The sequence below is a fragment of the Chionomys nivalis genome, chromosome 2, assembly GCF_950005125.1.
Source record: "Chionomys nivalis chromosome 2, mChiNiv1.1, whole genome shotgun sequence".
In the NCBI taxonomy this organism is placed as follows: domain Eukaryota; kingdom Metazoa; phylum Chordata; class Mammalia; order Rodentia; family Cricetidae; genus Chionomys; species Chionomys nivalis.
The window spans coordinates 38,374,612-38,398,178 of NC_080087.1; the positions used below are offsets into that span (position 1 = coordinate 38,374,612).

General features: G+C 37.3%; 1 protein-coding gene across 2 annotated transcripts in view; it reads right to left on the reverse strand.

The window, feature by feature from the left end:
* Lama2 (laminin subunit alpha 2) overlaps nt 1-22,766 on the reverse strand; it is a 603,732-nt gene extending 580,966 nt beyond the window's left edge. For both annotated transcript variants that reach the window (XM_057755686.1, XM_057755676.1), the window contains exon 1: nt 22,609-22,766. In XM_057755686.1, coding sequence (XP_057611669.1) covers nt 22,609-22,717 — 109 coding nt within the window. In that variant the 5' untranslated portion in view covers nt 22,718-22,766. The remainder of the gene's footprint in view (nt 1-22,608) is intronic.
* Nucleotides 22,767-23,567: the final 801 nt, after the last annotated feature.

Consider the following 23,567-nt stretch of genomic DNA (forward strand, 5'->3'; position numbering starts at 1 on the left):
AGTACACATAATACACATTAATGCACAATACACAAAGAACTACGATCTGCAACTCTGCTAAATGTCAATGGTTCTGGAACCAACTTATGGTGGAGTCACATATAATAAAATTCCATTTATAGTTAATCAGAATGGAAGTCTACATTATGTCAAAGGAATGTCAAGCATAAAACCCGATTCCAGTAGTAGTGAATGGCTTATTAAAAGATTTTGATGAAATAATTTCACTGTGAGCCTCTGGTATCATTCAAATATACATGCTAGATTTTTAACAGCAATATTTTACAAAGTGAATTATAATAAATTCAATATCCTAATGTAGAAAACCACACACAAGCCTAACATGAAAAAACAGAATATGTTAAGATGGTATAGATTCTAATTTTTTCTTAAATTTGCATACTTATGAATGGAATATAAAACTGACTTGTATAAGTGAATGAGTGATTATTAGATCTCCAAATTTCTTACTACATTTTTTAAAACCTGAATCTTAGGTTAGTTGTAGGTATGATTCTAAACAAGTCCTACTCCTATCATGTCTAAATATTGTTCTTATGATATAATTTTCATATTAAATTCCCCAGTTTTCAATTGTTCCTTTCAGTTCTAAGAGAAAAGTTGACAATTCATGGACAACTAGAGTCCACAATTAAGCTATAAAATACATGGTGCTCTGTTTTCTTCTCATTTTCAGTCTTTCATTCACTTCTACCTTTGGTTCCCTTTACTCCCTATATTGGTTCTATTGCGGTATCTATCTTAGATGTAAGATGAAAGGCTAATCTTCCATGATGCCAGATCACACACAGATTTAAAGAATATGATGGTGACATGGTAGAAGCGAAAACTGTAATGAATATAATCAATCAGTCATGGTTTTGTGTTATTTATCCACAAAAATGATAGGTTACATAGTTACTTAAGAGGCAACATTTAAAGTGCAGGATTTGTGTTAGTCATCAAGGTAAAGTTTAACTTTGTAGGTCTGGATATTCATGTTCAAGGTCGGGCAGACTCATTGGTTTGGGTTGTTGATAAGGATGACAAACTAGGGTAGAAACTTTTCTTGAAGTATATGCATCTGAAATCAAGAAGCCAAGAGATCCCACTATCCTCTTTGGTGGCATGCCACCCATGACATACGAATGCTCTACCAGCCTCTGAATGGGCCATAATACTCTTCAATCCTGCCACCTGAGACCTGGGTTTACAAATTGACCTTTGAGAGGTCCGTGCAAACCACAAGAGACTCCACCTAATATTATATTAACTGTTTACTGAACAGAAAATGTTCAAATTGGATCAAATCAAATCTTCGTTTTAGGGGGATGTTTCATGTGAAAGAAATTTACCATCAAGCTAATAATTCTCTAGCTGGCTACAGAATTTATCAGTATTTGATTCAAATGGCTTTTTCAATTATTTTAACCTTTCTTTATTTGTGAAGAATCCATGACAGAAAGGTGACAATGAGAGCAGGATGACAGGGCTCATCAGCGACAGAAGTTATTGATCCTTGGTCTCAAGTGGAAAAAAAAAAAAAAAAAAACTGGCTCCAAAAATTTGTACTTGGATCTGCACACATGTACAGTTGCGCATGCACTTGAGAACTCCCATGTTGTGCATAGGCATGCACGCGTGCATGTGCACACACACACACACACAGGCAGTAGTAAGTAAGTGAGTAAATAAATGATTTAATGGGTGTGACGTCTCTGTTATATTTAAAATTGCCACTTAAAAATGTTTTCTAAACTTGGTGAGGTTAGACTTAATTTAATGACTAAATAGTTCAATTAGTTAAGAAAAAAATCACATAATTTTGAGACTCATCCTACCTCTTCAACACTCTCAGCATACAAGCACATTAATCACAAAAAACTAAATATTTAAATTCATAAAAAATGGATGACTTAAATAGCTCACTTAAGAGTGAGTTTAGCTGCAGATATGAATACCTAAAATGAGCAAAAATTTTATGACATATGTTTTGATCATTGATGCTAACAAGACAGATGAAGCCAGAGAAAGGTGATGTCATGGATAGACGTTGAGAAAATGCTGTTTAAGCCTTATTTCAAAAGTGGAAGAGGAGGCAGGGTGTTCCAGTGAATGGTGTGCTAAAGAAGAATGGTGGTATTTTTGATAGCTTGAATATTTTAGCTAAAGCATAAGGTGACAATCACTTTGGCATGTAATAACAAGCAATTGAAAAATGAGGACATCTTGTCTAGGTGGTAATGTTTGAAAATGGGTGGGATTGAGGAAGAACCCTGGCCTGGAATTGACAACATCACCTACATTAAGGTATTTAACTAAGGCATCATGCTGCAGAAGCCCACGATCTTACACCTTCCCTACCTATGGTAGGTGCTGCTTAGTCATGTTTTCTATAGTAAGTAGAACCTGTAAACTGCTTTCTTTCGATAGCACCATGAATTTCAACTCTCCCTCTATTTAGTTCAGCGACCACAGGTATAGAGAATATATTCCTCCGTAAAGACAGCTGCACCATTTCTCCTACGTCATCGGTCTTCCTTGTGATGTTGTAAATGTCAGTTTCTGCAGTGAGCAAACAATAGCAGCAAACTGGGATGGATCCCTCCTCCCAAAGCTCTTGCACTGTTTCACTTTCTGTTAATTTTTTTTTATAAGGAAAACTCCCACCGTTTTGCTGGGCCAGCTCTGACTTGACTTTGGCCCTGATACGTATACTGTTCTTTTTTTTTCTAAAAAAATAAAGTGTAAGTCCGGTATTATCCCATGCTTTTTCAGACCCAGGTCAGCTGGCCTTGGTGAGTTCCCGAAAGAACATCCCCATTGTCTCAGTATGTGGGTGCACCCCTCATGGCCCTGAGTTCCTTGCTCGTGCTCTCTCTCCTTCTGCTCCTGGTTTGGACCTTGGGGTTGTAGTCTGGTGCTCCAATGTGGGACTCTGTCTCTGTCTCCTTTCATCGCCTGATGAAGGTTAATATCCAGGAGGATGTCTATATGTTTTTCTTTGGGTCCACCTTCTTATTTAGCTTCTCTAGGATCACGAATTATAGGCTCAATGTCCTTTATAGCGGACAATGAGGACTGCTGAGAAGGCAAGAACAATGGCACTGGGTTTTGATCCTACTGTACATACTGGCTTTGTGGGAGCCTAGGCTGTTTGGATGTTCACGTTAATAGACCTGGAAGGAGATGGGAGGTCCTTGGACTCCCCACAGGGCAGGGAACCCTGACTGCTCTTAGGGCTGATGAGAGAGGGGGAGTTGATTGGGGGACGGGGAGGGATATGGGAGGCGGTGGCGGGGAAGAGACAGAAATCTTTAATAAATAAATAAATTAATAAAAAAAATATATAAAAAAATAAAGTGTACCATATTTATTGAAATATATTTTTAATGTTTATCTATTGCTTCTTAGAAAGGTTCTTATAAATCCAAGGCTGGCATCCAATTTTCAAGGCTGGTCTTGAACCCTGATCCACTTGCCTCTTTCTCCTGGAGTACTTGGATTACAGGCATGCACCCCAACATCGAGTTTTATCTGGGGATGTGCACTAAACCCATGGCCTCCTGAAAACTAAGCAAGCATTCTGACAACCGAGCTGAATTCTCAGCCCCAAATCCTTTATTAATTCTACATATGTCACCCATTTTGATTGTTATGAACTACAAGGAAGAGCCACATCTAAAGTTATGGTGCAAGCACTGCCATATTCTGTAGGTCTCTGGGGACTTTAAGAAATTGTTTTCTGGATTCTGGGGAGAAAAAAACACAGTGGTGTTTAAGAAGAAACAATGTAAAATGGAAACAGATGCCAATCAACTCATTCCATGTGAATTATTTATATTCTGTCTCGACAATTTACATCTTAAATGGGTATTTTGATCAGATGCATTGTAATTCTCATCCAAAAAGACTTCAAATACCTAACAGTTCTGATTAAGCCAAGAAATATTCATTTCTCATTCAAAGCTTAAAAGCTGTTTAATTCTCACTGGAATATCTAAAGAAAAAAATTTTAACTCAAGAAGCAAGATTTAAGGTAGCCTCAGCTCTAAAGTATTTTATTTATCATGAGTAATGCCAATAATGATATCTTGTAGATGCCAATGTGTATTTCAGTGTTTATGGAAATTTATACATTAAACAAACTCATCTAGACTATCAAACCAATATGCAAAATAAATGAAAGGGAATGCTTTTTTTGGTAAAACTAAAGAGACTAACTTATTCATTTAGTTACTACGTGTTTTCTTCTAAGTGCCAAACACAGGTCACACTAAGCTAGATATAAACTTTTAAAAAAAGTAGAATACGTAAAGAGAAGGTTTATAATTATAAATGTGTGGAATTATTTTTTATTTGCTAAAATACTGAGCTTGCATTCCAATAGTGGAGGAAGACAGACAGAAAAGTAAGAAATAAAGTTATTCTAAATAAACATTAAGCTGACTGCAGAACTTATAACAGGAACACAAGTCCACAATAGGAGCTAGCTTAAACTAATACCCGGGAAAGGACATGCTAGAGATGAAACATACATGTTAAAAAGAAGCCACGCTAAGGGAACTATGTATAGAAATGAAGGGAAGGGAAGGGAAGGGAAGGGAAGGGAAGGGAAGGGAAGGGAAGGGAAGAAGGGAAGAAGGGAAGAAGGGAAGAAGGGAAGAAGGGAAGAAGGGAAGAAGGGAAGAAGGGAAGAAGGGAAGAAGGGAAGAAGGGAAGAAGGGAAGAAGAAGGAAAGAAGGGAAGAAGGGAAGAAGGGAAGAAGGGAAGAAGGGAAGAAGGGAAGAAGAAGGAAAGAAGGGAAGAAGGGAAGGGAAGAAGGGAAGAAGGGAAGAAGGGAAGGGAAGGGAAGGGAAGGGAAGGGAAGGGAAGGGAAGGGAAGGGAAGGGAAGGGAAGGGAAGGGAAGGGAAGAAGGGGAGTATAAGGAGTGTAAACAACTTCGCATGTTTGAAGAATAGAAGGAAGCCCTCATTACTGCTGAAATGTAACAGAAAAGAAGAGTTTGTGATCAGAAAAGACATAGGGACTCACTCACAAATAATTTTGTAAATGATGGAGCTTTTATTTCCTTAAACTGGAATTCTGTGAATACCTTCGGAGGAGGCAGATCTAATACGATTTTCTCTTTTCAGAGCTCACACTGGCTATTGCCTGGAAAAAATGGATTATACACAGGGCAAAAAGAAGACTGAAAGAGCAGCTGTCGCAGCCTCCTATGCAAGACAAGAGTGCTTCAGGGCAGGCAGCAGCAGGGATAAAACTGTGTGAAAGTACATGCAGTAATGGTCAGTGGGATAGTAACAGAAGCCTTAGTGATTTAGATGTGGAGGTGAAGGGAAGAAAAAAAGTTCATGGTATCCTTTATGTGTCTGATTTTATTCAATAGGTCTGTATTGGTATTACTGTCTAAGCCAGGGAAAGCTAGAGGAGAAGGAAGTAAGGGAACACAGAATACTTATGCTTAGTATTAGAAAAGGCCCTTCTGAGAGGCCCAGCAAATATCCAAGTGTTGACATGAAGTAGACAGAACCACCATCTGGAACAGGGTAGTGCATCTTAGACCAGCAGGTGACTACCTCTAATCAAACAAAAGCTAAGGCCAATTGGACTAGATCCTACATGTCTTAAGTCAAAGCTCTATTTAGTCATGCTGAAAACTCCACAGTGAGGAAAGACATTGGATAATGACTTTGTCGCTCTATTCTGATATGGATTCCTTGTAGTCTTGAGAGTACTCTCCTAAAAAAGCTATTATTATTACTATGACAATTTTAAAGATTGAGATAGTAATTGAAATAAGATAAAAAATGCACTGAACATCACTGAACCAACAAGAACTCATCCTCCAGAAAATTTTATTTTAAGATGTGCATGCTTAATGCTTAAAAGAACTGGACTGCTGATGCAAAATTATAGTTCTTGAACTAATGGTTCTGGCAACCAGGAACTTCATTGATAGAATTCATACTCAATCAGCATCATAAAGGGGCCAGTTGAATGTAGTTCTGTACCCTGATATGTTATAAAAAGCATATCATGAGGTCCTTGTCAAAGTTATGCAAAGTTCTGAAAGCCATCCTCAACCTTCAGAAAGCATTTAGAAACAGATACTCCACCACAAGTAAATCTAAAAAAAATAGTCACAACTGTACTAACACTACAAGAAATGTTAAAAGAGCATTTAGAAGTAAAAGATGACAAGCAACATCCTGGAAGCACAGGAAAGCATACAATTCGCTGTGAAGCAGATAAGCCAGAGAAAAATAAAAGAATCAGTTCCAGTAACCACAGTGAAATAAACAAAGGAGAGAATGAGTCAAAAAGATATAAAATGAGAGATGAGACCAAAAAAAAAAATAAAGAGAGAGAGAGAGAGACAGTTAACATTTAATGAAATGATCGGATTAAATTCTCACTAATAAAAAACTTGAATATAAAAGATAAAATTCATCAGTCAACAGGATGGAAAGGATTAAAATAAAACAAAGGGATAAACCCATCAAACAATAATCTGCCTGAAAGAAACTTGTTCAGTAAAGACATAAGTAAAAATTAAAGATTAGAAAAAGATATTCTAAGCAAACAAAACAAAAATAAGAAGTAGCTATATATATGTCAGGTTAAAATTTTAAGTACCAACTTTAAAAAATAAAGTCAAAAAGAGGCAACTATAAAGGAGAACCACTAATGATAAAAAAAACTAAATAGGAGAAAATAGCAATAATAAGCATATATACACCCAACAATACAGTAACAATGTAAGGAAACATTATTAGATTCAAGGGAGAGATGGAGTCAACATAATAATCAGTAAATACTTCAAGATCAAATTCTCATTAATGGACAGATCATTTAAACAAAACATTAATAAACAATGACAGCGTTAAGCTATACTACAAAGAGTAAGCGGCACTAGCGGATATTCATGCATCATTTCAGCTAACTTTAATGCAGAATTCCTCATCCATACATGGAGCCTTCTCCAGGAGAGATCAAACGTTAGACTACGAAGTGAATGTCAATATATACTTAAAGAATCAAGTCTGCTCTCCCAGCAGCTGTGACTACATGGACAAGACCTGTGTACGTTCAAGCCAGCCAACGTCCTAGAATAGGTAATAGATGAATTCATGAAGTTCCGCCATTGCTGAGAATATTTTGGCAATTATGGCTCTGTGGGGGAAGAAAGTCAGTTTTCTTCAAGGATGCTAGCCCTAAGAGGCTGCGCATGCTCTGTGTCCTACATACTTGCACACTAAGTGGATCCAGTGAGATAATTTTCAAAATGAGATGAAGTTGGGAAAAATGACTGGCTGAGGCTATGGGGGGAATTTGAAGGGGGAGAAGAGTGAGTTTTATTGTATGCATGTATAATACATACAATTTTTTTATCTAAAATTGGGGGAAATAAAACAAAGGGAACTGCTTGCTTTTAAATTGTGTGTTTTACCTAGTTAGTGTTTTCTGGTTTTAAGTGTTTTTTAAAATTAATTCAGTGAAAATTTCATACAATGTATTTGAACCATATACATCCTCATCTTAATTCCTCCTAGATTCCCCCCACTTCCCAACCACCTTGCAACTTCGTGTTCTCTTATTTTGTTAATAACCTACTGAGGGGACCTAAATTTTATTTCTCTAAACTTTTTTTTATCAAGCAGATATAAAAACAGGATACAGCCTGGAACCCTCAGGAAAGACCAGCAGAAATTAATTCACAATTAAGTGAACAATGACACTACAGAAGACACTTTAAGAAAGAGAAAATAAAAAGGTTTTCTCCAAAGAAATTAGTACAAGAATGTAAATTTTGCAAACTTGAAGAATTGAGAAGCTTTAAAACAGTGCTGCCTCCTCAGTACTTCTCAGAGTACACCATAAAAGGAACACAATGTGTAAAATCAATCATGCAAAGTAGAAAACATTCTGCAAATGGTTAAGGAAGAAAATAAAGGAAATGAAAAAGAATGTTTGATGAATGGATGAAGAAAATATGGTACATTTACACAATGGAATATTACTCAGCTGTTAAAACATGAAATCGTGAAATTTGTATATAAGTGGATAGAGTTATAAGAAAATCTTCCCAAGTGATGTGATCCAGACACAAAAAGACAAATGTGGTATGTATTCACTTAGATGTAGATATTAGCTGTTAAGTTTTCAATAAGCATGCTACAATTCACATAACCACAGAGGTATAGACTATGGGGGAATAGACTATGCGGGAGAAAAGGATCTCCCTAGAAAGGGAGAAGAGACTAGATAGCTGTGGATGAAGGAAGGATGCTGAAACTGGAGGATCAGACCAGAAAGTGGAGGGAAAAGAGGTATGAGGGAGAGAATTTGGGGAGGGATAGCTAAAACTATAAGCCATTTAACAGATCATATAGAAAAACCAATATAGTAGAAGTTTCTTAAAAATCTATACATATATGAAAGAAATCTAAATAGAATCACTAAATAACAGATGAGACAAAACCCCAACTAGACCTCTCTCACAACCAAATAAAACCTTCAGTGCCAGAAATGTCTTATATCTAATCAAGTTGCTGGCCAAATGAAAACCATGAATCAACGGAGGTTATGGTCAAGGCTATTGGTTGTTCTCTATAAATTAGTGGTAAGTAGTTATTGCTAAAGACAACACCTACATAACTCACTGAACAGAAAAGTCAAGCTAGTGTCTATCTAGAGCCTTCACCCACTGACTAGTATTCATGGTACTGGAAGGTACTCTGTATCCTCCAAGAGGAGAAAGGTAAACACCAGCCCAGTTACAAATACTTTTACCTACAATGTTGACTTGCCTGTAAGATACACTGGTACAATAGTGGCACAAACATTGTGGCAGTCACTCCATGAGATGAAACCCATGCCTGACATGCTCAGATAATCATGAACTTGACACTAAATAGGCTATGGACAAAGGAAAAAACCAACTAATGTTCTCTTAAAGGAGCACAGCTATAAAATGACTCCTAAGAACATTCTGCTATACTCATAGATAAATGTCTTGCTCGAACATCACCAGAGAAGTTCTCTCCTTCAGTAAATGGAAACACATGATCAGGCCTGCAACTGGACAAAGTGCAGAGAGTGGGAAGCCTAGGAATACTCATTCATAAATGGCTTGTCTCCAACAAATCCCTCCCTCAGGGCTCAGAGAACTCTGGAAAAGAAGGAAGAAAGATTGTACGAACCAGTGGAGTTGGAAGACACCAAAGAAACAAGGCCTTCTAGACACAATAAGACTGGTATATATAGAAACTCACATGAATGTGGCAGCATGCACAGAGCCTGCAGAGGTCTAAGTCAGATGGAACTCCAGTACTGAGAAGGGAAGTAAACCAAAGCCCCCATCCCTAACCTAAAAACTATCTCCAGCTGATAAATTCTCACAAAGGAAAAAATAGGGTTTTTTTTTCCCAGTAGAGTCTCACTGGGTATATAAATTACACTTAAGGGCAGTCCCCATGATCATGCCAACAAAAGAAGAACTTAGTAGTATTTTTGAAGTATTTTTTTGTTTTATTTCATAGTAGTTTGTGTAGTCTCCCTCTCTCTCTCTCTCTCTCTCTCTCTCTCTCTCTCTCTCTCTCTCTCTCCCCTCTTTCTCTCTCTGTCTTTCTTTCATTCTTTTTAACATTAGAGGCCATTTGCTTATACATTACTGTTTCCAATTTTGCTTTTGTGGGTATTTGATGTGTGTTAATATCATGTCTCTGTATCCTTATGTTTTTCTTGTGCTTTATCTTTGGTTATCTTTGTTTTATACCATTATGATTTTTTTATTTTTATTTTATTTTAGCTTGTTATCATTTTTAAGACGTTTGTTTTCTGATGAAAGAGAATAAGAAAGAGTGTGGATTTGTGTGAGTGAGAAGGTGGAGATGATCTGGAGGGAGTTGAAGAAGGAGAATCCATTATTAGAATCTATTGTATGAAAAGAGTTCTATTTTCATTAAAGAAAAATTCTGAATAAAAATAGAATAGAATAATACATCTCAACATATAAAGGCTATATGACCAAAAAGGGTAAAGAATTTTAGCTTGATTATGAAACATGTCAGCTCCTGTACATAAAATGTATCTAGAATGATTTACAAAACCAATAAAGATGAGATAGAAGATTTAAAAGTTTCACTTTCACATGGTGGTTGGTGGTGCACACCTTTAATGCCAGCACTCAGGAGGCAGAGACAGGTAGATCTCTGTGAGTTCAAGGCCAGCCTGGTGTACAAAGAGAGTGCCAGGATAGGCTTGAAAACTAAAAAGAGAAACTTTGTCTCAAAAAAGAAAATAATAATAATGATAACAACAACAACAATAAAAGTTTCCCTCTCTTTTAGGAGGAATTTAAGTTTTTAAAACAGAAAGAAATTCTTTAAGGAAAAGAAGAACAAAATGGAAGAGAAAGGAGAAGATGATTTTGAATAATAATCGATGTACATTATACACATTTATTAAAAGGTCATAATGAAACCCATTATTTTGAACCACTGTCTTTAGTCCTGAAGAAGGACACTAAAAAAAAAATCACACACTAGCTCAGGAATGAGTATAATAAAAGATTATTTATTTAGGGCTATATTCACAGATCACAATCCTCACTCCAAAGGGGAACAGCAACCAAATCCCACAGCCAGAAAAGAGGCCAGATGCCCACTTTACATCGGCATATATAAGAGGTCATGCCCAAGTGGGCAGGTAACTTAAAGGCTACTGGCTGTAGGAATTCCTACAGCACTCAGGAGGCAGAGGTAGACAGATCTCTGTGAGTTCAAGGCTAGCCTATTCTGTAAAGCTAGTTCCAGGAAAACCAGGGCTATTACACAGAGAAACCCTGTCGCAAAAAAAAAAAAAAACATTCTTTTGTACAATTAATATAAGATGTTTGTAATACCTCTTTCCATTGTAGTATTAAAACTGTGTTTTAATACAATTATTTGTCCTTAGGGAAAATCAATATATAAAAAAACTATCTTGAGACCTCACCAAAGCAGACGTCATTCAAGGATATAAACTTCATAGACTAGGAATAATAACTAACTTTTAAAAACTCTGTGGTGTATTTTTCTCAATTCACTCAATTTGTTACAGGGATTGATAAAAGTACTTTATCAATACTTAACAAGTGTCTAAAACTGAGAGACACTGAAAACCAGCAATCAACTTTTAACTGGAAAAAGTGTAGAGTCAAAATGTACTTCTACTATTGGCATAGTTTTGTCTGTTTCAAATTACTTCTCACACTGAGCTACTTACACAAAGATAAATTAATTATAGAAGCTTGTGTTTCCTGTTATCTCCCATGCTGACCTGAGTAACCCTGACAGAATTTTTCAACACCTTGACAGTGAAATAGTTTTGTCATATGTAGTCTCTTAGGGTGTATTAAAAGAATATTTTAGGGTGTTTTGTTTTGGGGAGCAAAATTATTTTGATTTGTACTGAAAATATCAATATTGAGCCTAATATTCAAAGGAAAAAGAAAAAAGAAGTAAAGAGCATTCATTCACTGCCAATCATTTTCACATGTTTTTTCTAACTGAATTATGTTACTAATAAGATAAACTCTATATTTCAACATTTTGATATTAGTTAAATAGTACTTTTTATCAATTTAATTTTTACCATCTTCAGAGCTATTTCTAAAACAGGTGAATGTATGTGGGAATTGAAAGCATCAGGAGATATGTAGTACTAATTATTACAGGCTAAGCCACAAAGTTCAAAATAATACAGTAGAAATTATAATTATATTTCAATTCATACATTTCTGCCTCAAGTGCAGAATCAAATTCTTTCACAAATCATCTTGGCTGAAATTAGCAGGCCATGGTGTCGAAGAAACACATTATGTCGAGCTAGAGAATTTTGGCAATATGTCAGCCTTTAGACTAATTCACATTACTGAGGGCCTACTAGAAGCTGATTTATGTTAAGTGTTTCACGTACGTCTCCTGAGAGATAGTTGAGACACAGTCTCCTTATCACGGCAATTGCACTAATTCATGGTTTTCTTCTTATATTAAGCTTTACTTAACCATGGCAAAATGCACGTCAGGCAATGAGCCTGAAAGTTGTGACTACTATTAGGACTTTGGGGAAAGACACAATAAATATGATATATAAAATATATACCACTCTATGAAGATTATGCTTTTTAAAATATCTAAAAATCGATGGCTTAAGAGACCATAAATCCAAAGACAATGTATTCAGTATACTAAATGCACTAATGAAGGACCTTTGATCAGTTCATAGATATTGTCACTCAGGATATTTACACAGGCACAAGACACCAAAATACAAGCAACTTGAAAAACTCTTCACTAAGTTCACCTGCAAGGGGAAGTCTGAACATTTTAATGAGGTCTGTAGTGTTTTTCTTCTGTTTAGTAGAAATTTTAGCCTAACTGTTATCTAAATCTCAAGAACTCTTGTTCTTTCATTCACTGACATTTACAAGCTGAGTGACGTTTTTATTGTTTAATATATTTCATAACAAACATTATTGCTTCTAGCCTGCAGAAGTAGCTCCAGAAAAGCCTATAAATAGCCAATTAATACTTTCATACTACAGTAATCCAAGTCCTAGAGCAGTGGTTCTCCATCTTCCTAATACTGGAATCCCTTAATACAGTTCCTCAAGTGTGGTGACCCCCAAGGATAAAGTTATTGTTGTTGATGCTTCATAAATGTCATTTTGCTATTGTTATGAATCATAATGTAAATAACTGATACACATATGGTCTTAGGTGACCCCTGTGAAAGAGTTGTTAGACCCCAAGAGAATCATCACCTACAAGTTGAGAACCAGTGTTCTAACTATTTAAAGATTAAAATTTAATAAATCCTTAGATTGATATATAGTTTTAGTATGTTTATAAATTCACAAGGTTTTATGTTGAATGTTAGTTTAAGTGAAGATGGCCTCTGAAGAGTACAATCTCATGGCTCTCTGTTTTCAAATTAAGATAACATAACTCACAGAGGGAGATATAATTTTTCAAGGTATTTTCTAAAACATGAACATCTAAAACTCCAAAAAAGATGATGTCTTAGGACTCATAAAATCAGAAGAACAACAATGAACTTCAAAGACTAAAACTACACTGGGGTTGTTCTATAAGATGAGCATAATTATATTAACTTACTAAACACCCCAGTCATGTAAGTAAATACACTAGTGCATGCACTCTGCTAAATACTATTACACCATCTTGAACCATCTGGCACCCAAAAGGAGTTGAAGAAAGAGTCTTGGAGAGACATGCAGCTCAGAGTCAGCTGAGAGGACCATACAGAGAGAACCACTGCAGCATTGCACAAGGTGCCTTTTCTAAGTGCTAGGCACCAGAGAGCTCTCACACAGTTCATGATTCAGAATTTGCATAGATTAACTTGTTGTTTGAACGGGATTAAGTTCCTCATGGTGTTATGAGGAATAAATCCCCAATAGAATTGACTTCATGATCTTTTACTAAATGGAACATCTCCAAATAAAAACTGAAAAATTGAAAAAAAATTCCAAATTAGATTTAGTAGTAGAGCCCTTGCTAAATGGTGTGGTTGTCAGAGTCTTGGATGAAGATAATTCAAAAAGATTTTTGGGAACACACACCTGTGATCCCAGCACCTTGGACGTGAAAGTAGGAGCGTCAGGAGTTCAAAGCCAGTTTTGGTTACACAGCAAAATTTCAAGACAAGTTGGAATACATGAAACCTTACTTCAAAAAATAAAAATAATAAGAGAGATGACTTAAGGGAAAAATTAATCTATCTTCTGTATCTTTGACAAGCCTTTAGACTTCATTCACCATGTAAATTTAGATTGTCTCAAAAGCATCTTAGATAGTAATTACCAGTGCCTTTTAAGATGAAAGATATAAGTGCAATTTTCTGCATATGTCTTCTTTAAAATGTAATGCTAAAATAATATCTTTCAACTACTATATTTTATTCTCAAGCAAGATACTGAAAGAGAATGAAAGAGAGACAGCCTAAGGGAAAAGCTAGGCAATTTTCTTCATGCAACTTTTGTCTTAAATGACAGAATTAAATCATGCCCAAATCGCATTACTTTGGTCCAAAGGTCACAGTAAGATTTACAGTGGTCCTTAAAGTATTTATAAAAATCGAAACAGAACAGAGAATAAACTTCTGTTCATATAATAGGCAATGTTTCAAAGTTCATTTCATAAAAGAGGTCATAAGACTAATACATCTTTCTGTCATTTTAACAATGATGTTTAAAGTTTAGTTTTGATATTGAAATGGATATTAACAAAGACAACACCAAAGAACAGATGAATCTAGGTGGGACTGAAAACACCTTACTTTTGTTTTAAAGTGCATGCAAGTGAAATTTACCCTTAGCAGTCCACAGTGTAATTCTGAGTGCACTGGCAGAATCCAAAAAGAGCTATAGATGGCCCTCCCAAAAGCATTTGCTGAGGCAGGCACTGACACGCTTTGAATTTTGGGACAGTATTAATGATGACAAAAGGAAGACATGTCAGATCAGATATCTGAGTTTTACAGAGAGAAGTGATTTGAGGCAGAATGTTCTACAACATGGACTCATTTAACACCCTCCATGCACAGGATATCTGGGAGAAGAGAACAGAAAATAATCATATTCTTGGACGTTGGGTCTAGTCCCAGCGATCTGTGTCTACATGAGAAAAAGTTTAGGTATGTTTTTGGTTGTAAGCCTAGCCTTTAACACGAGCCACCTCTCCAGCCCAGTTGTTTGTTTGTTTTGTTTTGTTTTGTTTTGTTTTGTTTTTGGTTGTTTGTTGTTTTTTCGGGAAGTGGTTCCACTGAAGCTTTGGAGCCTGCCCTGAAACTCGATCTTGTAGAACAGCATGGACTCGAACACACAGAGTTCTACTTGCCTCTACCTATCTAGTGCTGGGATTAAAAGTGTGCACCACCACCGCCTGGCAAAACAATCCTGTACAATAAAGGAACTTCTGGAGCTGGGCAGTGGCTGCACACGCCTTTAATCCCAGCACTCGGACTTGCAGTGGGGGGCGTCAGAGGCAGGCGGATCTCTGTGAGTTCAAGTCCAACCTGGTCTACAAGAGCTAGTTCCAGGACAGGCTCCAAAGCTACAGAGAAACCCTGTTTCAAAAAACAAACAAACAAACAAAAAACAAACAATAGAGGAACATTTAGAGGCATCACAATCCCTGACTCCAAACTCTATTACAGAACTACAGTACTGAAAACAGCCTGGTATTAGCATAAACAGACAAGAGGACCAATAGAACTGAATTGAAGACCCAGATATCAACCCACACACACTCAAATGCTTGATTTTTGATAAAAAAGGAAAAAAATAGAATATGTAAAAAAGAAAGTATATTCAACAAATGGTGCTGGCATAACTGCATATCAACATGTAGAAGAATGAAAATAGATCCATATCTATCGCCATGCACAAAACTCAAGTCCAAATGGATCAAAGACCTCAACATAAAACCAAACACACTGAACATCATAGAAGAGAGAGTGGAAAGCATACTTGAATGCATTGGCACAGGAGACCACTTTCTAAATATAACCCCAGTAGCACAGAAACTGAGAGAAACAATTAATAAATGGGACCTTCCTGAAACTGAGAAGCTTCTGTAAAGCAAAGGATACAGTCAACAAGACAAAACAGCAGCCTACAGAATGGGAAAAGATCTTTGTCAACCCAACTTCAAACAGAGGGATGATATCCAAAATATACAAAGAACTCAAGAAATTTGTCATCAAAAGAACAAATAATCAATAAAAAATGGAGTACAAACCTAAACAGAGAACTTTTAACAGATGAATCTAAAATGGCTGAAAGACATTTAAGAAAATGCTCAACATACTTAGCCATGAGAGAAATACAAATAAAACAACTCTCAGCTTCCATCTTACACCTGTAAGAATGACCAAGATCAAAAACACTGATGAAAACTTATGCTGGAGAAGATGTGAGGAACATTTCTCCATTGCTGGTGGGAGTACAAACTAGTACAGCCACTTTGGATATCAGGATGGTGCTTTCTCAAAAAATTAGGAAACAACCTACTTCAAGACCCAGCAATAACACTTCTGGATGTAACCAAAAGATGCTCAATCATACCACAAGGACATGAGCTCGGCTATGTTCATAGCAGCATTATTTGTAATAACCAGAACGTGGAAACAACCTAAATGCCCATCAACCAAAGAATGGATAAGAAAAATGTGGTAATTTATACAATGGAGTACTACACAGTGGGAAAAAATAATGACATCTTGAAATTTGCAGGCAAATGGAGCTAAGAAACATTATTTTGAGTGAGGTAACCCAGACCCAGAAAGACAATTATCATATATACTCACTCATATGTGGCTTAGACATAAAACAAAGAAAAATCAGCCTACAATTCCCAATCCAAGAGAACTTAGAGAACAAAGAGGACCCTAAGAGAGACCTACATGGATCTAATGTGCATGGGAAGTAGAAAAAGACAAGATCTCCTGAATAAATTGAGAGCATGGGAATCATGATAGAGGGTAGAAGTGGGGGGAGAGGAAGGGAGGTGAGCAGTGAAAAATATATAGTTCAAAAAAACAATTACAAAGATTTAGATATGATTTCTGTCATTTATTAACTCTGGTCAAATCTGAACCCCTTCCATATCACTTAGACTACAAAGCAAAAGATTTATGGTAGTCGAAACTGTGTGATCTAAATCATGTTACTTCTCTGAGCCCTCTACTTGGTCCCAGTCAATTCTGCTTCTTGATTGGGGCTTCCTCTTCCACCTGTTACCTGCAATGACATTCTGTTCTACGTGCAAGCATTTGTTCAATTTGACCTTCCTCATGAGGTCTACATTTCACAACCTATTTACAATAGTAGTCAATTTTCCTACTCTCCTAGGGCCCCGTCTCTCTTCTGTAGGCTTGTCTAGGTGTTTATTATGGACCATATTCTGTTTTATGTGTGGCTGTGTTACTTCATTATATATTGATCATATTCCTGTCACCACATGGTTATCCCAATTAAATTTATCCATTAGGATAGGGATTAGGGATTTGTGTCAATCTTATGTCTGTGTGCTTGATTTATATACACAAACCTTGATATGAATCTTGCACTAATCAGTTTTTTTCTAACTTCCATCTTGTATTTTTTTATTCATCAAACATGGACTTCTACAAAAAATTATAAGATGGGATACTCAATTCCATCTTTTATATTAAAAAAGGAATAACTTATGGGAGGAATAGCAAGCCTTCAGCCTCTAAACTGCTAAACTAAGACCCGCAAACTTGACAGGTAATAATAATAATCAACAATTATTATTATTTATTACTATTATTATTGATTATTAGTATTGTAATCACTCTCTACTTGGGAATATTTCTAACTCTGTTCACCATCAAAGTTGAATCCTACTGGAGAACCATGCAGACATGAATTAAGCACAACTTGAATCCTCTGTATTCTGTAATTTAAACAGTCAGCCACCCCACTGATTTTGCAGTCTATGGTCCAGGTTAATGTTGTTGCCATCCCCTGGTCTTACTAAATATTCTCCTTCAATTGTGGACAGATGTGTTGCCCTCTAATCCTAACATTTGTCATGAAGAACGGTATGAAATACATTACGAAGATTACCTATTAATAACTTAATTATCTCTATTTGGACCAAAAGAAGTAGTGCTTCAATCTTAGAGGTTCAGCACATTCATATTGTTAAACATTCATTATTTTCTAGATGTGTAAAGGGATGAGTAGCAGCAATGCTTTGCTTTAAATGAATAAAGGTGAGGTCTATGAGCTGGGAATGGTACCATCAAGCACATGTTTTTATTCACAGCTATAGTAGTATAGTAGAAATTATCTGGGAAATTTTGGAGTGTATGTGTGGATTTGTATTTCATCTACATATATGTGTAGTTATGTGTGTGCACGCGCTAATGTGGGAGCCACAGATCAATGTCAGTGTCTTCCTTCATTGTTCTCCATCTTACTTCTGAGGGAAGATCCCCCAGTAAACCTGGAGTTCTTCAATCTAGTTACACTGGCTCAGCAGAGAACTCCCAGGATCCTCATTTCTTTATCTTCATGCCATACCACAAACCCTTCACTCAGAGTCATCCCCCAGTCTTCGATTTGTAAATCTCCCTCTACCTAATCCTTCCCATAAAATATAAGATTTATTTTTTCCGGCAGCCATCATTCTTGGATAGAGCCTTCGGGTTACATAATTGGGCTTTACAATGTCCATAGTTAAAGGTGTCAAAGAGTGAGCTGAAGGAGAATGGGAAAAGAATGCCCAATATTCGCTTCTTAATGATCAACATCCTTTATATAGATGCAATTCAGTAATTTCCATGATATCCTGGATGAAAATAATTTTAAGGCTCCATAATGAAATCTTCATACACTGATATGTGAAATTTAAAGTGTTTATATCAACTTTATTGACTCTGCTATATAAATCATAGTCAATTTTGAACATATTCTTATTCTCAGTTTTATCTGTTCATAAGAATTTTTACAAAACTGTATGTCAATGAACAGTAAATATGCTATCAAGTCATAAAAATGGCAAAACAAAGGTTAAAAATAAATTTAGGTTTTATAACCACAATAAACCCCATAACAATATCTTTATGGTCATTGATAAACTATTCTCACATTTTATAACACACAGTGTTTTAAAATCATGTGATTGTCAATGATGGAGAACTGCCTTACCAAATCTTTAAATATTTTTGCCAAAAATGAGCAAGGTTTGTCCCAAACATGTTTTTATTTTAAATTCCAGAAGGCATCTAAATACACATTTAAACACATGTAACATTTTGTTGACATTTTTAAGAATCCAGAGATTGAGACACATATTCACTCCAAAAACAAGAATTATAATTCCAGAATCTTGAAACTGAAAACATCACATGCTGTAACTTCCTCTCTGCATAGCATCTCCTCCTCAGGGACACCTGGCCAGTTGTGCATTTTATCATCAGGTGGACATTTCAGAGACAAGGACCTCCTTGTTATTGTCCAACTGTTTGGAATGAGTGGTAGGGGTAGCAGGGCAAACAGAGCAGGATTCCTCTTTGTGTTGGAGTAGACCCTTCCTATTTCTCACATTCATCTATGGACCAAATTCAGAAAGACTCTCTCAATCCTTTTCATGTAATAACCCCTTGAGGTCTGAACATGTCTTATATTCCCTTTCTTTTCCCTTATTCTTCAATAAAATGTCTTCCCATGGACTGTGTCTCCCGTGAACATCTTTCCAAATCCTTAACCGCTGCCCTGCTACCTGTGAGTTTATCAGTCAGGTACTCAACTGTGTTAATTTGTCTGTTTCTATGTGGATGTAGATGAAAGTTGTCCTTTCTGCCACAGTCCAAACTATATATTCACTCTAAAACTGCTGCAATTCACAAGGGTACTGTCATCCTCACTCCTGCACATTTAGAAAAGCACAGTACGTTTCCAGAAGAGAATGAATCATTTAACATCTGGATATAAATAATAAACTAATTTCCTGCAGGCTCCATGATCCAGGTGTGGTGATCTCTGAAACGTCTGGACCTGTTATTTACCACAAACCAAATTTAGACCAACAGATTAACTTCAGACTGACTGAAGTTCTGACAACTTAAATTGTATGCTTTTCATCTATACAGGGAGCATAAGAAAACAGTCATACAATGAGATTGATTTCACTCACTGTGCAATATTCTTGGCAAACTATTTATCCCTGAGTTGAAGAATACATACTGTTTTGCTTCACTTCTATATATTAATCACCTGAATATCAGAGAGCATTTATTGCTGTGCCGAAAGGTTTATTCACTTTGCCTCAATCACTCTACTATTTTTTTTTTTTTTTTTTTTTTTGGTTTTTCGAGACAGGGTTTCTCTATAGCTTTGGAGCCTGTCCTGGAACTCACTCTGTAGACCAGGCTGGCCTTGAACTCACAGAGATCCGCCTGCCTCTGCCTCCCGAGTGCTGGGATTAAAGGAGTGCGCCACCACCGCCTGGCAATCACTCTACTTTTTTATATTAACAGGATAGTGAATTCTTTTTTTTATAAAATCAAATTTATTAAATCACTGATATCCACACCATAATTAAGTATTCTATAGAAAGTGTGCAATGTTTTCAAGAAAAAGGAGAGGCAAATAAATCAAACCTGCTTAGGGTTCTAAATTCTGCTATGACAGTGGTTTCCAACCTTCCTAGTTCTGTGACACTTTAATATAGTTCCTAAAGGGTGTGGTGACCCCCAACTAGAAAATTACTCATATTGCTATTTCATAACTGCAATTTTGCTACAGTTATGAATCATAATTTAATATCTAATATACAAGTTATCTGATATACGACCCCTGTGAAAGGGTCTTTTGACTTCCCAAAGATGTCGAGATTCACAGGTAGAGAACCACTGTGTTACAAAGTCTAAATACACCGCAAGTCAACATCCTTAATAACCTAGTACTGGACTATAACGGAAAACAGAAATCCTTCACAGTTAGTGCCAGGACATGAAGGTCATTGCTAGAACATATAATCAAAACCAGAAAAGTTGATGGTAGCCAAGAACACACTTTTTGTCCAACCATATTCAGTGACCTTACTGACAGGCAATATCAAAAGGAAACCAGCCTTCTAAAAGGAAAGGAAAGAGACCCTGACCTCCTGGAAAGGAAATGTGAGCATAAACAATACCGGCTACACGTTTAGTTTCTGAAAATGGCAATATTCTCATCAGATATGAGGACTCTTGATCCTACTACTCCAAGCCTTGTATTTTAAATTAGTCCTGTGGGGATAAGGATAACTGAATATGAAAACAGATCTTATAATTGTTATATGATTTCTTCATAAGTGTATTAAATTATAAGGCACCTGCACTAATTTAAGACAGCATGATATATATTTTAAATGTCCTTTTATTATTAGCAAATTTAAATCACTTATCCTGGAGCCAATCTCCAAATATATTGCAGTAACTATAACAAATGACTATAGCAAAGACATTCACAAAGCCAGGAGGATGGATCCTTGGGTAAGGGCGCTTGCCTAAGCCCGATATTAAAAATTTTATACCCAGAATCTGGATGGTGAAAGTTCTGACCTCTCCAAACTGACCTCTGACCACTACCACACATATGCCACCGTCGTGTGTGCACCCCACCACAAGAAAATAAATAAAAAGATGTAAGAAGAAAGCATGGAAGAGAGTATATGTATGTGTGTGTGTGTGCAGAGAAAATTCCCAGGAACTCAGCTGCTGACCACACGGTTGAAGCTCTGCCTTATTCTAAGTGGAGGAGAGTGCACAGACGCAGCCCATCTCTCCCAAAGCCCAATAGTGTTGAAGTACCCCACCTGTTGCTCATCCCAGTTGAAGAAAAGAAAAAAGTTAAATGTAGCATTTTCAAACCAGCAGCCAACCATGCTTCCCCCAAAGCACAGTCTCAAGTAATTCTATTATTTATACCACACTGACCTCATTTCACCTCTGCCAAAATAGAAGGAAGTTATCTAGAGAAACTGGAAGTCATATTTATTCTTGGAACTGTAATCAGAGGCTACAGTGATGAGCTTAGGGTATCTGTTCATACCTTCTTAAACAAGAGCGTGGAATCTGCTGAGAACAAGAACAAACACGAGAACTACCAGGCATGGCTTGATCACCACTAATTAATAATCAGAAAGTTGTATTGGAAAACTAAGATTCAACCTCCTCCAGCTTTCCAAAACTTTTTTTCCTGTAGACTTTGCACTTTCCAGGGTAAATACTTTGAAATAAAGCTCACTTGTTTCTGAAATACTTTTTACCTTGATTCATGTTTTTTAGCTCTGGGAAATGTGTCCTGGATCAATGTGTTGTTACAAACTATGATTTTTGGTGTTGAGTGTGCACATCTTGTAAAAATTCTGATAACTCTTCAGACTCCCAAGCTTTACAGAAAAATGTGCACGGAAACATTAAGATGTGATGATAAGAGTGATTTAGTTGCACTGAATATAGTTGTTTCACAAAGCCTCTGAACGTGTCTCTGAGCCCCTGAGTCTTCAAACACGCAGAAGTCTGGTCCATATTTTAAGCGAGAGGAGGTTTTCCTACTGTGAGAATGAATGTGTTACCCATATACTAAACTACCTTATATAAATAATTGGAAACATGATCCTAAATTTAAAAAAAATGTACTTAACTCAAAGGTCTAAGATAAACTACAGGTCAGGGAAGCCTTTCTCTGCAGGAATAGAATCCAATTTGATGAAACGTTTTCTCTCAATTGGAAAAAGCCTGCCCTGGGACTTTAGAAAAGTTTTCCATATACCGGTTTCCAGGACTCAGAGCGCGCAAAATAGCAGAAAGCGCTTGGTGTCCCTTCTGCTGGAGGTAATTCCCCTGCACCTCCCACTCAGGGATCTGACTCTGAATTTGCAGAAGTTCCGGTCGCTTGTGCTAGAAAGCAAAGCATACGCCCTAAAGTAAAGCAAAAAAAGTGGTCCCCAGCCAGCCGCGGATCGCCAGCTGAAGTCAGAAGCAGCAGTCCCAGGAAAGGGCGCCCTGGACGGTACCTCTCTGCTGATGCGCTGCGGACTGTCGCCTCTGCTGTGATCGCTGTGCCTGGGAGCCTTCTAGTGTCCCCCAGAGCAGGAGCAGGAGGACCCCGGCCACCGCTGGCATCGTGGCCCGAGCAGATCCACTCCTCAGGAGCTCCCGAAGTTGCTGCCTCTGGTCCGCCCAGGCTGGAGTGAGCAGCTGCGGAGGGGGAAAGGGAGGAGGGGGAGGAGACAGCCCTCCCCAGCTCTGCCCCGCCACCGCCCAAGAGTGGGGGAGAAAGGACAGTCCCCACCCCTTTCCAGGCCTGGGCCTTTAAAGGGTCCTTGGTTGAAAGGACATTTCCTCTGAATGTTTCCTTGGTCGGGGAAATCACGCCTTATCGCGACTTATCCAAACTTCTTTAGCATTAAGAAAGTAATTGACACCAAGCCTCTTTAGGGTCTGCGAAATCCCTCCAGATGGAAAACATTATCTCCCAGAAAGTCACACAGTTAGAAACTTTTGCTACTCACAAAGTCTTGGCAAAAGGGTGTGCAGCTGCCCTAGGTCGAGGTGACCCTGGACTGTCCCAAGGCCAGGGTGCTAAGGAGTTAGGAAATTGAGGTTGCCAATGGGGATGCCCCTCTTGGGAGGTGACTGTCTAGGCAGCAGCAGGGGGTGGCCGACTATAGCTGTCTCCATTCTACTGAAATGTTTCTCATCACTTCACTGGTTGGAAGCTGTTGCTGTACTCAGGGGACGTTATTAAAAAGGGATGAAGTGTCTGCGAGGATTTCTGTTTTTCCGTTATGGCGGCATCTTCCTTTAACTCAAGAGAACAGCATTTTGTTCTTATGTCACTGGGTTCAGATGGCCACTCCATACCAGGTTGTTAATGATAAGGTCAAGACCAATGGCTCTCAGTAAGACCTCAGATAGCAACTTAATAGGTTTTAGGAGGATATTCTTTGCGTCCGTGTACCAGGGGATCAGG